Source organism: Trichosurus vulpecula, chromosome 3, assembly GCF_011100635.1.
Source record: "Trichosurus vulpecula isolate mTriVul1 chromosome 3, mTriVul1.pri, whole genome shotgun sequence".
In the NCBI taxonomy this organism is placed as follows: domain Eukaryota; kingdom Metazoa; phylum Chordata; class Mammalia; order Diprotodontia; family Phalangeridae; genus Trichosurus; species Trichosurus vulpecula.
The window spans coordinates 191049571-191065942 of record NC_050575.1 but is presented as its reverse complement, the minus strand read 5'-3'; the positions used below and the strand labels follow the sequence as shown (position 1 = coordinate 191065942).

Below are 16372 nucleotides of genomic sequence, written 5' to 3'. Positions count from 1 at the left end.
ACAAGCATCTGTTCTCCCTCTCTCTCTCTCTCTCTCTCTCTCTCTCTCTCTCTCTCACACACACACACACACACACACACACACACACACACACTCCATGGCATCTCTCCAAGCCCCCAAACTTTCCTGCCATTGTGGATGCCTGGTGGAGTCTGAGCATGGGGCCCATTCCCTAAACTACCCTCCAGATTCAGTTCCGAGATTTGGAGACACCCAATCTCTATGTTTGGTGGTTTTCGAGCCACACGTGATAAATGCTTAAAATGGATTCAGTAAGCCAGGGACCTATCATTATATATTTTAAATAGAATGCTTGCAATGGCAATGTTTTCACTCAAACTTGGCTGACTCAAGAAGGGGCACTGCTGTCAGAAAGCAAACAAAATCCATCTGTCCTAGGGAGCCCAGTTAAAGGGGTGCAAGGAAGGCAAATGAAAGGGCAGGTACAACTTTATGAGACAGTAGAGAACTTCCTTCATAGAAGCCAGGCCAGAAAGGTATGTGAAATGGCCACCACTATATCACAGATGGGGGGGGGGGAGGGGGGAAGAATGAGAGAAAGAAATGGGGGAGGGGGGGAGAGGGGAGAGACAGACAGAGAGAGAGAGAGAGAGAGAGAGAGAGAGAGAGAGAGAGAGAGAGAAGGAGCCATTAGGAAAGCAGGTTAACAGAAGCTTGGCCCTTTAAATCTGGCTAAGGCAGCTTCCCCCAGTCCACTGGGATCTGTCCATTTGCCTTAGCTGGGAGCATTCACATGACTCAAAGCCTGATGCTTTGAACTGTGCCGAATCTCACTTGCTCTTTGCCTCTCCCGGTTTTACATCTTCCCCAAGAGGTACAGCAGCCAGGAAAGAAAGACTTCAGAAGACCTTACACACACACACACACACACACACACACACACACGCTGGGTTTCCCTACCTGGGAACGTTCCCAGTCCACGTTCGCCTTAGACCCGGCAAAGAAAAACATCCGCTTTCTGTTTTGGGAAGGACGAGGAATTCAGGTGGGAAGAAAGGTGTCTGGTGAGAGGGTGTGGGGAAGGGGGGAACTCAAGACAGTTAAAGGGGTATGAGTCCTCATTACAGGAAAGCGAAATTGAGCCACTTCAAAGCGATCTCGGGAAGACAGTCGGCTTTCCTCCGATCTGATAGAATAAAATTATGAGCCCTTTCTATCGCCAATCCTTGCTATTTCCATCAAAAACCCAAATCCCCTTTTCAGTTCACCCTCTTGACTCCACAGAGGAGATTGGGGGGTCTCCTTTGCCCATTAAACAGCCATCTCCCTATTTTCCCATAGAGGTACCTTGGAGCACCCCTACCCTCTGTCCCACCTTGTGGGAAAAAGCAAATTCCATTGACCCCACTCACCCAGATTGACGAAGCTCATGACCATATCCGCATCAGTTAGAAAGTTACTGTCCTGCAAACTGGCAAGCGGAGGACCCTGGGTGCTGAAGATGGGCTTGTAAGGGTAAGAGAAACCCTGACTCTCCTCTCCGCCGACCTCCTCTTCCACTGACATGGCATTGTAGAGATCCAGCATGAACATGGGGGCTGAGTTCTGTTTGCCATGGAGGTGGGGCCTGGGCCGGTGGGGCAAACCCAGGATGGAGAGGATTTCTCGTTGCATCTCCCGGCGCTCTTGGCTGCGGAGCCTCCTGTGGATGAAGCTGGAGTGCACCTCATTATCCAGGGTGAAGTCGGCCAGGATGGAGTGCAGCAGTAGGAAGAGTGGAGTCCAAAGGACCAGGAAGCTGGGGGGTCCCGGCTTGAGCCACACCACATGCATCTCTCCTGCTTCACAGGGCTCTCCAGGCAGGGGAGAAAAAGAGCAACTGGGCTAGCCTGGGGATCCAAATAAATACTTGACCATTAAATACAGCTAAAGTTTGGAGGGAAGAGGGAAGAAGAGGCTGCTCCAGAGCCCTGGTCACTTGCTACACAACTTCCCCAGATAGCCACTGCAAGGCATTTCTCATGGCTAACTTTTTCAATATTGCTTTTGTTCCCCCTCAGATTGTAAAATCCACATAAAGAAGACAGACGACAGAGATGAATCTCCCCAGCGGACTGGTTTTTGCTCTCAACTCTTGGGGGTGGGGGGGTATCCTCAGCTCTGCTCTCCTCTCTTCACTTCTCACACACACCAAGTCTCAAAGTGGTGTTTGAATGTTGCTTTGCAGACAGAGGCAGCGGGAGGTTGTATCTAGTGGGAGGAGCAGCCAGTAAAACTCAGAGCTCTCTCTCTCTCTCTCTCTCTCTCTCTCTCTCTCTCTCTCTCACACACACACACACACACACACACACGCACACACACACGCACACACACGCTCACTCACACAGAGAGACAGATTCTAAACTGCTTAGAGAAGAAAATCATGTTATGACCCAGAGCTCACCGGGTTTCATTTCAAGATGTTTTGGAGGCTTCGGACTCAAAGCAGGGTGGGCTCTTCACAAGCAGTTAAATTAACCGAAGTGGTTTTAGAAGCAGGTTTCAAACTGCACCCAGAGCCTTTCAGAACTCAGTAACAATAGTTGTAAAGAAAGGAAAAGGGGCAGAAATATGACGGTGCCCCCACTACCCTCCCACCTGAGCCTACTATCTTCTTCTTACCACCCTCCCCCCTCAAACTGCTATCCATAGAAGGAGCTCCATTCGCCTCCCACCGCCACTAGCACCACTACTACCACCACCACACACACTTTCCACTCCCGCCCAAGGGAAGAAACATTCTGGGCCGGAAAGCTGCCAGCAACGACACCCTTCTGCCCCACCCACCCACCAGCTGCTGCCATTAGTGCCAGGGGAGGATCCCAGGGAAGCACTTCAAGAAGGATAGCTGCCTTTTGTTTTTTGTTTTTTTGGGGTTTTTTTGCTTATAGTCTGCCCTGACCTACATAGATAGTTAGCCCAAGGTCAGGAGAGCTAGAAGATAAAGGACCTAACAAAGCAAATTAATTACCACCTCTCCTTCCTGCAAGGGGATGGGAGCTTCAAAGGTTCAACAGGTGGTCTGGGAGTCGAGGTGATTTCCCTTTGTGGTTCTTCTCTGCCCGCCCCCCCCCACTTCGGGGCAGGGAGAACCCAGATGAGACCCTTCTTTCTAGTTAGTACTCTAGCCATGGGTTATTATCCCAAATGAGTAGATGCACACATGGGAAGCAGAAGAGGGGGAAAAGCAGGTTGAAGCTGACATTTCTCTGGTCTTTCCTTTCCTGGGTAGGTGGCTCCACCCTGTAGGCCTCTCTTTGGGAAGGCCAAATATGACTACTGTGACTGATCTCCAGCTGAAGCAGGGGCCTGGACAATTGGAACAATACATTACAAGATTTACCGAATGCCTACAGTGTACTCACTATATATATACTGGTCACTGGTAGCCATAAGGAAGTTGAGAGAATATATAGGGTCCCTGAAAAAGAGGTCTAGCTGGGGAGGATAAAACACCACTACAGATAGATAAATCCAAAATATTACTTGAGTTAGAGAGATACAGAAAAAAAAAATTATGTAAGGTCTAAGGGAAGGAAGGTCATTACCAACTGGGGGCAATTAATTGGCATTTAAACAAGACTTTAAAGGTGAGGTAAGTAGGTGGCTATGGTATAATTTTAGATTCTACTGCCTTTTATGTATTCACATAATACGTTTCTGAGTGGCCTGAAATGCTAAATAAAGAGGAAAATATTATCCCCAAAGTAATAGGACCCCCCTATTTGTATAGACCTTTGTACTTTTCAAAGTAATTTCACATGCATCAATTGTGTCACATGACTCACACCAATCCAGTGAGGTAGGAAGGGTAGGTATTATTGGTCCCATCTAACAGAAGAGAAACTGAGAGGTTAAGTAACTTGCTCAGAGTAGCAGAATGAGGAAAAACAGAGTGCACTTTCCACTGTAAGCAAACTAGTTCTACTATATTTATGATGAATACACTTTGTCTCTCCCAACTGTTTCCCAGGAAAGCAGCTGGTCACCTATTTTCTTAGGCATGCCATCCGTTCTAATGCAAGCTTCAGAGTCGATGAACTCATGGTTATTATCTAAGACCTTTGTATAGATAAGATCCCCTTCCTAAACACCACAACCCTCAATTTGACTTATCTCTCCGGTCCATCAGGACTGAGGTGGTAGTTGTCTTCTATGCATCATTCCCCAAACATTTCATAGCAGTCACAGTAGGCCCTCAATAAATGCTTTTTGGATGAATGATTGTGGTTGTATTGCTTAAGGTAGCAAATCTAATAATAGCTCACATTTATATAGCACTAGAGTTTTCCTCAACAATAACTCTGTAAGTAAGGTAGTATGGGTACTATTGTCCTCAGTTTACAAATGAGGAAACTGAGGCTCAGTGGAGTTAAATGACTTGCCCAAGGTCACACAACCAGTGACTGTCAGAGTTGGAATGAATCCAGGTCTCTTGACTCCCAATTCAATAGAAAGGAACAGGCTGACAAGATTGCGCTGAATGCAGTGAATCACAGAATCTCAGAGTTTGAAGAGACCTTAAAAGAGTCCCAGGAGCCCCTACAAGTGCAGAGCATCTGGGTGAAAAGAAAACAAACATGTGTTAAAATGTACTTCAAAAGATCTGTGATTTCATCTGTGTGGGTAATCCCTCCTCTGATACAGAGCACAAACTCTCCATACTTAAAATGCAGCTAGGTCCTAATCGGTACAAATAAATGAAATCATGTGAAATGAATGATCCTATGGATTTAAATTTGCACAATTTAGAGTTAATAATTAAGTAAAATATGGTAATGGATTCCAGCCCAATAGAAACATGCAATGTGAATTCAGATAATGAGACCACTTCCCTAGATTCATTATTTGCACTAATAGGGACCTCAATGCAGATTAAATTACCATGGTGGGGGCGGGCGGGGGGGGGGGGGTAGTTAGACAAAATCATCACTTAATGACCAGACTTCTGGTAATGAGTTTCTCTGTACTTAGATCCTTCAAAGATGGTCTGTTATAAGAAGACTTTACAACTTAGAAGGATCATAGAATTATAGAAATTAGAACTGGAAGGAGCCCTCATACGATTCAGCTTCCTTACTTTACAGATAAGGAACTGAGGCCCTAAGAAGTGAATTGAGTTTCAGTTCAATAAACATGAATTGATTATCCACTTAAATATGTACAGTGTTATAGATAATAAAACATATGTCTATATATGTCTATGTGTGTGTGTGTGTGTGTGTGCGCGCGCGCGCGAGCGCACGCGTGTGCTACACACCCTGTTTTCAAGGAGCTTGCAATCTAACTGGGTAGGGAAGGGGAAGGAGACAAGTGTGCAAATCAGGATAACAGGAGAAAAGGATGTGAACATAAAGGAGAAAACCAAGCCAAATTCTATGAGAGATTTGAGGAGGGAGAGGTCACTTCACTTGGGGAAAGGGGTACTAAAGGAAGGCTGCACAGAGTAGGGAGCATCTGAGTTTGGGCCCTGAAACAGGGGACCAAAAACAGAGCTGAAAGTCATCTCTATGCAGAGAAGAGGCAGAAATGAAACACTAGAAGGATCAGGATAAATTTGCTTGGTCCTTCGGGGTATTCTTAAATTATTGTCCATGTAGTTTGGTAAACTCCTTTAAAGAAAAAGAATCATTAATTTCTCTAACTACTTCTTTTTATGCCATGCCAAAGAGTAATTTATTAGTAACTGACTGACCGCAGTAAGCTAGAACACATTTCTAGAGGGCTTTAGGGTTTCCTTAAAACACTTCCCTCACAAAAATTAAAAAACAAACAAACAAACCTTGGGATGCAAGGTTTCCGAGAGGAGGAAAATTTGAGGCACATGGAGGTTAACTGACTGGCCCAAGGTCACAGAGCTCTTAAGTGTTAGAACTAGACCCAAACTCAGGTCTTCTGACTCCCAAACCAGGGCTGTTTTCACTATGTGAAACTTACCGCCTTTCTCATGAAAAGAAAAAAGAATCTTCAGGGTGTGAGGCTGGGGAACGTTTTCTTAGAGTCCATTTCAGTCTCTCCTCTGTCCTCCACACTTCCTCCAACCCCCATTCCAGGCAGCAACCCCAGTCACTTTCCTGGGGCCTATCCAGTTTCCCCTCAAGTTTTTTCTCTCTTGGTGGCTACTTCTGGAGCCGGGATGGTGAAAGCACCCTGTGCTTCATCCCAGAGGGGTGCAATCTGATATGCATATTAATCTACTCTGCACCTGGGGGTTAGGTTCTCCTGGATGAAAGACAGATTGCAATGGAAGGTACTGTTAGGTTGTGTCTCCTCAGTCCCCTACAAAGCAGAGAGTCTTCACAGCCTGCTCACTGTTCTCCAAGTGCTGGACAAGGATTTTTCATTTCATACATCATCCGTCACAGCTTACTGGAGGGATCTTGCCTAAGTCAGCATATGTCTCTAAGGCAATAAAAAGAAGAAAAGAATGCTGCCGATGTGTGCATTACTCAGGCTAGGTACGGGGCTTCATTTTCATCCTCAATGATAGAAAATCACATAGAAGCAAAAAATGAAGTGTTCATCCTTGGCACAGGAAAGGCTGTCTCCAAAGTGAGAGGCGCTTCCTTGGGATCACTTAGCCCGTGTGTACCTCAGTATCCCCATATGTAAAATGGAGACGAGGCTCTGCATTTGTTTTGGACCTGGAGACCCGTGGATGAAAGGAGATCTGCCCTGGAAAGTCAAATTATTTTAGCATATATGAAATTCAATATTATTTTCCATGGAAATCTTTCCTTTCATCGAAGAACAATCTACATAAGCTACTTCGCCCTGGTGTTTTTTTTCACCCAAAACGAGTTTTTTTAAAGCTAATGTGTGTAGCGGGGAGGTTAAGAGTATAAATGTCTTTTGTCAGGTTAAGGTACACGTGGCACGGACCACAATTCCAAATGGAAATAAAACACACACATTTATCCAAAGAAATTCAATGACGGAGCCATGATTTCAAGTTCTGGTCTCACTAACAGCTGCCCAGGGCCACAATGTTGTTTATTATCATCACCACCATTATTCTTGTGCATTATTTACATTAGCTTTTGATTTGGGTTTTGAGTATTTCACATCACTAGTTTCGTGTACGGAGCAAGCACAAGTGAAGTACGCTGATGAGGCACTGATCACCTCTCTGCCTTGTGTGATAATTACGTGTTTTCTTTGTCTTAGCAAGAGGCACCTGGAGAGGTGGTATGGTGCTGCACCTGGATTGAGGAAGACCAGAGTTCAAATCCAGCCTCAGACACCTCCTGGCTACGTGAACCTGGACAAGTCACTTAACTCTGTCTACCTCAGTTTCTTCATGTATAAAAAGGAGATAATGATGGCATCTATCTTCCAGGGTTGTTATGAAGTTAAAAATAAACATTTAAGTTCTTACTATGTGTCAGACAGGGCAGCTAGGTGGCACAGGGGATATGAGTATCAGGCTTGGCGTCAGGAAAACTCATCTTCCTGAGTTGCAATCCAGCCTCAGACACTTACTATCTGTGTGACCCTGGGTAAGTCACTTAACCCTGTTTGCCTCAGTTCCTCTTCTGTAAAACGAGCTAGAGAAGGAAATGGCAAACCACTCCAGTACCTTTACCAAGAGAACCCCAAATGGACATGATTGAAATGACTGAACCACAACAATTACTATGTGTCAGGCCACTGTGCTAAGTGTTAGAGGCACACAAAGAGGCAAAAGACAGGCTCTGCCTTCGAGGAGTTTGCAATCTAATAGGGGAGACAATGTGCAAACCAATATATAGAAAGCAAGCTATACACAGGATAAATAGGAAATAACTAACAGAGGGAAGGCTTCCAGTGAAAACAAGTGATTTAGTTGGAAGCTTTGCAAACCTTAAGGCAGTACATAGATGCTAGCTATTATTATTATTAATTCTCCTTCCTGTACTCCCAGCTCCTTGAAGACACAGACTGGGCCATTCACATGATTGAGAGCTGGAAAAGACCTTGGAGATCATTTGGTACAACCTCATAATTTTATAAATCTCTGTGCCCTTTCCCCTAAGCCTCAACCAGCACCTCACACAGGATGCTACATACCCTGAGGCCCACAAACATATCTGTTGAATGAATGTGAGTACCTGCACACCATAGGTGAGCTACATGTATAAAAAATGAAAACTCCCCTTTGTTGTTGACTCTCCTTTATATTTTACACAATAAGACCTAGAAACATTTCAGTCATTCCAAGGACTTGTGACCTGGAATGTTCTGATCTTTAAACCAGGCAATGAGGAAATCAAGTGGCAGTGGAGAGGGGCCCAAACATTTTCCACAAATGGATTCAGGCAGCACCATTGTATCATGGAAAGGGCACTGGACCAGTAATCTAGGGACCTGAGTTGATGACAATCATTTCACTTTCTGGAGCTTTAACTTGCTTCTTGGCCACAGCCAGACCACTCCATCTCTCCAATACCTCCATTTCCTGGTCTAAAAATGGGGATTATAATGCCTGACCTCCTCTTAAAGGACTGATAATTTCCTTTGTGCAGGCTCTCCCTTCACCAACACAGACAGCAACCTCTCAATAACTTAGGAGAGTGACTATAGTCAAAACACTGATTGACCTATAAACAACCAGCCAACTTGGAGGGGTGAGCCTCTCCAAAATGAGCTAGAGTGATCCTCAGAGTTCAGGTATACATCGCCAGGCTCATCCTCAAAGCATTTCAATTTTTGTAGCTTTTTCCAGAGATTGGCATAGCCTTGGAAAACCCAGAATAGCTAGAATGTAATGATAAGGTATTGGAGAAGGACTTTAGTAGCTATTGTGGGCATCGAGCTAGAAAATGGATATGAAGGTGCTTAGATGGCTATAAAAGGCAATACAATTATAAAGTAGTACTTTTTTTTAATAAGGCTTGTCTAATTCTAATTGTGTCAAACAAATGTTTGTGGTCAGCCTGAAACCTTTTCTAGCACATTTTCAATCTAAGGCCCACCAGCAAGAGGCCAGTGGTTGCAACACCAAGAAAAAATTGAAATGGTCGCTAAGAGCATCAATGAACCCTTCCAAGTTTGCAAAATACCATTCTAGAGATGCAATCAACCTGCACATTCTCCTTGATTGTTTTGTAGGTTGTATGCACCCTGGTGCTTTTTCTCTGAGGGCAATATGTAAAACAGGCCCCAAATGATGCTACTGTAATCAAGGATTTCATTGACCATTTCTCCTACACGGACATGGTCAATGATAGTTATTATAAGGAAATGCTCATTTGAATGATTTGTGGGTGTTTTGGGAAAGGAGTGGGTCTTGAGAACTGAAAGGATGATTTATGATGGGTTCAAAAGACTCATTTGCAACCAGAAAATGTAATTTACGGACATTTGGTTCTTTGATATTCATGAAGAAAAAAAAAAGAGCAATGAGTTTAGCCATATTATATTCCCTCTTGGCTTACCAGTTCCCAGTCATCTCTCACTTCAGAAACTCTTTTTTGGCATTAGGCAGTAAACAGAACAAATCCCACACTGATTTTAAAAAGCATTACTATCTCTGAGACAGCATTTTTATAGAACAACAGAACATTACTCACGGAAGTCATGCTGTTGACCCAGTGCAGACTCAATTCTTTTTATCCAGAAGCCTGTTAATACACAGCTTTGGGCTTTGGGAATTTGGTGATCTTATAACTTGCTCGGAATCACAAAGCTGTCAGAGACCTCAGAGGTCATCCAGTCCAACCCATGCCTGAAGCAGGAATCCCTTCTGTGACTCTCCAAAATGCTCTCTAGTTTATCAGTGCCTTTCCTAAAATGTGTCATTCAGCAGGCAAATACAGTGCTACAGAAATGGTCCGACCCAATAACATCTCAGCATCCCTTTGCCTTTCTTCATTCAGCCAGAGATCACATTGGTTTTCGTGGCTGCCATGTCATACTGCTGATTCCTTTGAGCATGTAGCCCACCAGAACCCCAAGATGACCCAATAAATGGCAAAGTCAGGAATGAAATGAGGTATCCTCACTCCCAGGCTCTGCTTGAAAATCTCCAGGGATGGGAAACTTACAGCATCACAAGAGGCAGCTCACGATACCATTGGAGAGAAGGAATTATTAAGAAGCTATTTGTTGACTTTTCCGTAAATGCCACCTATTCTGCTTTAGTTCTTCATCCTAATGCTTCACTCCTGGGACAGGCAGAGCAATGATCACCTCTTGTTCACAGAATGGCCCTTCAGATATCTGAAGATAGCTATCGAGTCTCTTTCCCTATGTTTTAGTTGCTTTCACCTATCTGTGGATGGCATAGTTTTGGAGTCTCCTGGCAATCCTGGTTGCCTTCCTTTGTACATGTGCTGGTTTGTCAGTGACCTTCCTAAAATGAGGTGGCAAGAAATAAAAACAATACCAAGAATGGGTTCTGAGCAGGGCAGAGGACAATGGGATCATCACCTCCCTCGTTGTTGGATGTTCTACTTCTATTAATTCAGCTAGAGACTGCCCATTCAGTGGAAGCAACAGGAATGGAATGAGGTGTTCTATCCGTGCTTTTCTTATGACCTCATATGTTTGGTTCTGTAACTGTGAGGCCAAGCAGAGGTATACTACTCATCCCTCCAGTAACAGCCCTTCAAATATTTGAATACAGTTTTTATGTCTCCTTTAGTCTTTTCTTCACTGTACTAGACATCATAGACATTCCTTCCTGTTTGTCTCTTCTGGACATTCTCCTGCTTAACAGTGTCTTTCCTAAAATGCAATGCCCAGAACTGACGATGGTACTACAAGTATAATCTGACCAGGACATAATACGTTAGAACCACCCCCTCCATATTCCTATGCCTAAGATTTCATCAGCTTCCTTGGCTGCTTTGGCCAACTCCTGGCTCCTATCGAACTTGCAGGCCACCAGAACCCCCAGATCTTTTTCAAATGAACAGCAGCCCACTCTACAATCCCTCTGTGCTTTGGATGACTCTTTCCATATTTTCCCATATGTCCTCCACTACAGATCTACCCAATTCTCTGAAGAATATGAATTTCTTTAGGGTTTTAGGGATGACAATGTAATTTTCGGGCTATCTGTTGTCTTTCATTCTTGCTCCAAGATAAGCCAGGCCTATTCGCCAGTCATAAATGTTATCAATAATGTCTTACGCAGCATTTCTTACATGCATTTTATCTTTGGTAACACCATATGATGTTTGTGTGCAACACCCACTATGCATTTATATTGACTTTTATAGCTTTATTTCTTCTAAGCTTCCACCACAGGGTTTTTTTGTAGAAAGTCATTCTTGCCACTGGGGCATATTTCCCCAGTAGCCAGTTAATAATAACCAGGAAAAAACCCACTCTGAAATAATACTTAGGTTAACCAATTTACTGCCTTCCTTCCAGCTTTCTGGTTTAAATTCCATATTTTGAAATGAATATAAATAAATTCAATAAACATGAATGATTTTGGATTTTCTTGCAGCAAAAAAAAAGATTTAAAAAGCCCTAAATAAATAGAACAGTTTATCAATCAGTTCAAACTATTCATCTTCTCTTAAATGTCTTAAAATATAAACATAAATGTTTTCCATGTTGTATGTCTAGTAATCTACTTTCCTTGATAATTATATGTATGTGTGTGTGCATATACACACATATATATGCACATATATATTTCACCTCAAATTCAAAATTATCACTACATATTTGCCACATCAATTAAAAAATATTTCTATAATAATCTAAAGTTTGTTACCAATGTATTATAATAGAAAATGTTCCAAAATCAAAATATACAAAGCACTATTAAAATTTGAGCCACCTGAGTACTATGAATGTAAATTAATAGCTATTCTTCTTAGTAAATGAAATGAAGTTACAAAATTTAAAATCTTGCACTGGTACTTTATCATGGCATAAAAGTGACTCTGCTTCTTAAAGGTGATACCAATGGTCGATAAACTGAAAATTTCTACCAAGCTGGAAACAACCTGTGACAATCTCTGTGCTGATACTAGTGGACCAGGCTAGCTAAGTTTGGAGAGGCTAGAAGGTCGGCAACTAGGTGATGAACTTTGGGGTGACAGGAGCTCCTGAAACCACCTACCTACCAAAGCATGGAGGAGTCACTATCTACTTTGGTTGAGGGAGCAGGCACATCGATGAAATCATGGATCTTTGGAAGGATAAAAATAATCAATTCTTCTTAAAATGTAACATTCCAAGATTTGTAGCCATAAAGCTTTGAAGGGAGAACATGATCACGAAAGATGGGCGTTACCAAGATTTAGTCAGAATTTCTTTCTTGGTTGCAGAGATTTACAAGACTCAGTCAACAACAACGACGACAAAAGCAAATTAAGTATCTACTATATCCTAGGCATTGGGTTAGGTTACTGAGATAGGAACACAAAGAATAAAACAATCCCTACTCTCAAGGAGCTTATAGTCTAATGGAGGAGACAAGCACATGCGTGAATATAGATGAAGTAAATGTAAAGAGAATAAAGGCAAAATAGATCAATGCAAGGTAGGTATTGAGAGACAGAGCTAGTGGTTGGAGGGATCAGGACAGGCTTCATGTAGAAGAAGTTACTACTTGAGCTATGTTTTGAAGGCAGAGAGGGATTCGATGAGGTAAAGGGGAAGAAGGAGTGCATTACAGGCATAGCTGAGAGACAGCCAGAGCCAAGGCATGGAGTTAAAGAAGCAGAGTATAATGGAGAGAAGGCCAGTTTTATTGGATCACAGAGTAAGAGAGAGGAAGTAATGTATAATGAACCTGAAAAGACAGGTTGGGGCCAGGTTATGAAGGTCTTTAAAAGCTAAATAGAAAAGTTTATATCTTAGAGGCCCAGGAGAGCCGCGAAGTTTATTGAGTAGAGGAATGACATGATCAAATCTGTGCCCTTAAGGAAAATCACTGCGGCAGCTGGGTGAAGAAGAAAGGATGGGAGTGCAGAGATGCTCGAGACAAGGAGACCAAATAGGAAGTCATTACAATAATCTAAGTGAGAGGTGATGAGGGTCTCAAATAAGGTGGATAGAGAGAAAAGGTTGGATTTCAGAGATGCTACGGAGGTAGAAACAAGATTTAGCAACTGATTGGATATGTGGGATGAGAGTGAGGAATCAAGGGGATAATATGAAGGTCACAAACCTGGGAGACTGGATTGATTATCTTGCAGAGTCTCTAGGCCCACATTTCTGGCTATATCTGCCAGTCTTCTTTCCAACACTCTTTGATATATTATCTTCCCCAAGTAAAAGTTAAACTCCTTTGAGAGCACAGACTGTTTGGCTTGCTCATATGTGCATCCCCAGCACTTAATACATGCTCTATCTATCTGTCTGTCTATCTATTTCTCTATCTACCCATTTAGCTGGAAGAAAGGTGCTATCTTTGACAGAAATTTGGAAATTTGAAAGAGGAGTATGTTTGGGGAGGGGGATCAACAACGAATTCCCCAGAGGACCCGTGATAAGCTATTCTATTCACGTCAGAATGGGGCATATATTTTTGGACAGGTGGCTGGTGCAGGAATTTGTTTTGTATACATACCTGTTATAAGGGTTTTATCTTTTTTTTAATTAAAGGAGAGAGGTGGGAGAGAGATAAAATAAGCTTTTGTAATTGGAAAAACAATAAAATTTTAAACTTTAAAATGAGTTTTGTTTTGAAACATCCAAATCAAAAATCTAAAAGGCCACTGGTGATTTGAGACTGGAGCTCAGAAGAAGGACAGTGGTTGGATAAACATATCTGTAAGTCTCTGGATGGAGAGGATAGTTAAACCCAGGGAAGCTTCAAAGATCACCAAGAGAGGATGGTCCAGAACAGAACCTGGAAGGGCAGCTAGGTGGCACAGTGAGTAGAGCACTGGCCCTGGAGTCAGGAGGACCTGAGTTCAAATGTGACCTCAGACACTTGACACACTTACTAGCTGTGTGACCTTGGGCAAGTCGCTTAACCCCAGTTTCCCTGCCTTCCCCCCATGCAAAAAAAGAGAGAGACAGAACCCGGGAGAACATCCACAGTTAGGGTGCATGATATGGAGCAGAGAAGACTTACAAAGATTGTCAATTCAGAGCTAGAATAGGATTTCACTGAGGCTGAGAAAAGTTGAGTGCCAGTCACATAACTAACATTTGAGGGAAGATTTGAACTCAGGTTTTCCTGACTCCATGGCCAGGACTATCCACTGTGCCAGCTAGCTGACAACAACAGGTGCGAGCCAGGAGTGGGCAATGTGGTAAGAGGGTGGCCAACAGTGTCAAATGAAGCAGTGAGATCAAGAAAGATGGATTTCTTTCTTGGATGGATTTCTGGACTGAGAAAAGGCTATCAGATGTGATGATTAAGAAATCACTGGTAACTTTGGAGGGACTGGTTTCAATTGAGTGATGAAGTCAGAAACCAGATTGCAAAGAGTTGAAGTATGAGTGAGAGGAAAGGAAGTGCAGTCAACCAGTGAAGATGACTTTTTCAAAAGGGCAGCTAGGTGGTTCAGTAGATAAGGCACCAGGCCTGGAGTCAGGAAGACTCATCTTCCTGAGTTCAAATTCAGCCTTAGACAGTTACTACTGTGTGACCCTGGGCAAGTCACTTTGTCCTGTTGCCTCAGTTCCTCATCTATAAAATAAGCTGGAGAAGGAAAAGGCAAACCACTCCAAGAAAATTCCAGTGGGGTCCCAGAGAGCTAGATACAACTAAAAAATTACATAACAATGACAACATGGATGAAAAAGGGAGGCAAGATATAGAGATAACTCAAGGGTCTAGTGAGGATTTTTTTTAAAGATGGAGCATGGCATGCTTGAAGGCAGTAGGGAAGGAATCAGTAGATAAGGACAAGTTGAAAATTTGAGTGGGGGTAGCTAGGTGGCGTAGTGAGTAGAGCACCAGCCCTGGAGTCAGGAGGACCCGAGTTCAAATATAGCCTCAGACACTTGACACACTTACTAGCTGTGTGACCTTGGGTAAGTCACTTAATCCTAATTGCCCTGCCTTCCCCCCTCCAAAAAAAAATTTAGTGGAAAATCTGTTGGAGAAGATGGAGGGGATTAAGGGCACATGTAAAAGGTTTCACCTTGGTAAGGAGAAGGCTGCTTCATTATCAAATAAGACAGAGGGGAGAACGATGTCAAGGAATTTTGAGGAGAGAAGAAAGAGCTCAGCGGAAATGGCCTCAATTTCTCCAGTAAAAATGAGGTCATCAGCTGAGAAAGTGGGGAGAGGGATAGTGTAGGAGGCTGGAAGAGAGGAGCTTTGGAATAGCTTCTGTGGGGAGTTAAATAGGGGATCAATCAGGGAAGAATAAAAGAACTGTGTTGCCGCAACGAGAGTCCAGTTATAGCTGGATAATGTGAATTTCTAGTGTCTCTAGTCATTACAGCTGTGTGATTTCTCCGGCTCCATTCTGCATTATGTGAGCAGGAGTGAAAAAGGTAGATGGGAGGAGTAAACAAGGCTGGGTTTTGGCAAGGGATGTGCAGCTATAAGACAAGGGGCCAGGGAGCCAAGAATGGACAACAACGTAGAGTTGGAATGGTTAGCTATATGGAAGGAAAAGGAAGAAAATGAAGTTAGAGCAAGGTTAACAACCTGAGAAAGTTCAAAGGGGTAAAAGAATAGGAAGTGTAAAGAAGCTGAAGAATAGGTTTAGGATGGGTGAGGCACAGGGAAAGATGTAATGATCAAGATTATGGTCAGATAGAGGAACATAAGAGATTTTGATAAAAGAAGTAGAACATTTGTAGATAATGGTTTGATCCAGAGTGTAACCATTCCTGTAAATGACTGAGGTGGAGTGAAATGATTTGAAGAAGTTTGATTGGCTCTGGAGGTTTTTCCAGTAGGCAAGTACCTGGGGCAATCAGGAAGATCCACTCGTGGGAAAATCAGATGGAGATGTTGTCTTTAGCTCACTAAAAATAATGCCCAAGAAAGGGTCAAGGAACTCTCCTTTAAACATTGTATATTTCCTGGGGAATTAGTGAAATCTATTCTTTAAGAACTTTAAGTCTGAGAAGAAACTACATATAACTGGAAGTCAGACTGCTTAGTATCATCCTTAACTAGTCATTCTCACTCATCCCTCATATCCAATCAGTTATCAAATCTCATCATTTCTACCTTCACATTGTATCTAGTATATGTCCCCTTCTTTCCACTCATACAGCCCTCCCTGAGCTCTTGACCACCCACCCAGTTAAGGCTCTCATTACTTCTTGCCTGAACTATTACAATAAATTTTTAATCGTTCTCCTTGCCTCAAGTCTCTTCCCACTCCAGTCTACCTTCCACATAGATATGATTTTCCTGAAATGCCCCTCAACATACACATACTCAATGTGCTCCAGAGGCCTGCCATTGCCTCTAGGATCAAATACTAAATCTTTTGTTTTGCATTTTAAA

The 16372-nt window shown here is 42.9% G+C and overlaps 1 protein-coding gene across 2 annotated transcripts in view; it reads right to left on the bottom strand.

Moving 5' to 3' along the window:
• BMP7 (bone morphogenetic protein 7) overlaps positions 1–1794 on the bottom strand; it is a 100117-nt gene extending 98323 nt beyond the window's left edge. For both annotated transcript variants that reach the window (XM_036751580.1, XM_036751581.1), the window contains exon 1: positions 1374–1794. In XM_036751580.1, coding sequence (XP_036607475.1) covers positions 1374–1794 — 421 coding nt within the window. The remainder of the gene's footprint in view (positions 1–1373) is intronic.
• Between the last annotated feature and the right edge of the window lie 14578 nt (positions 1795–16372).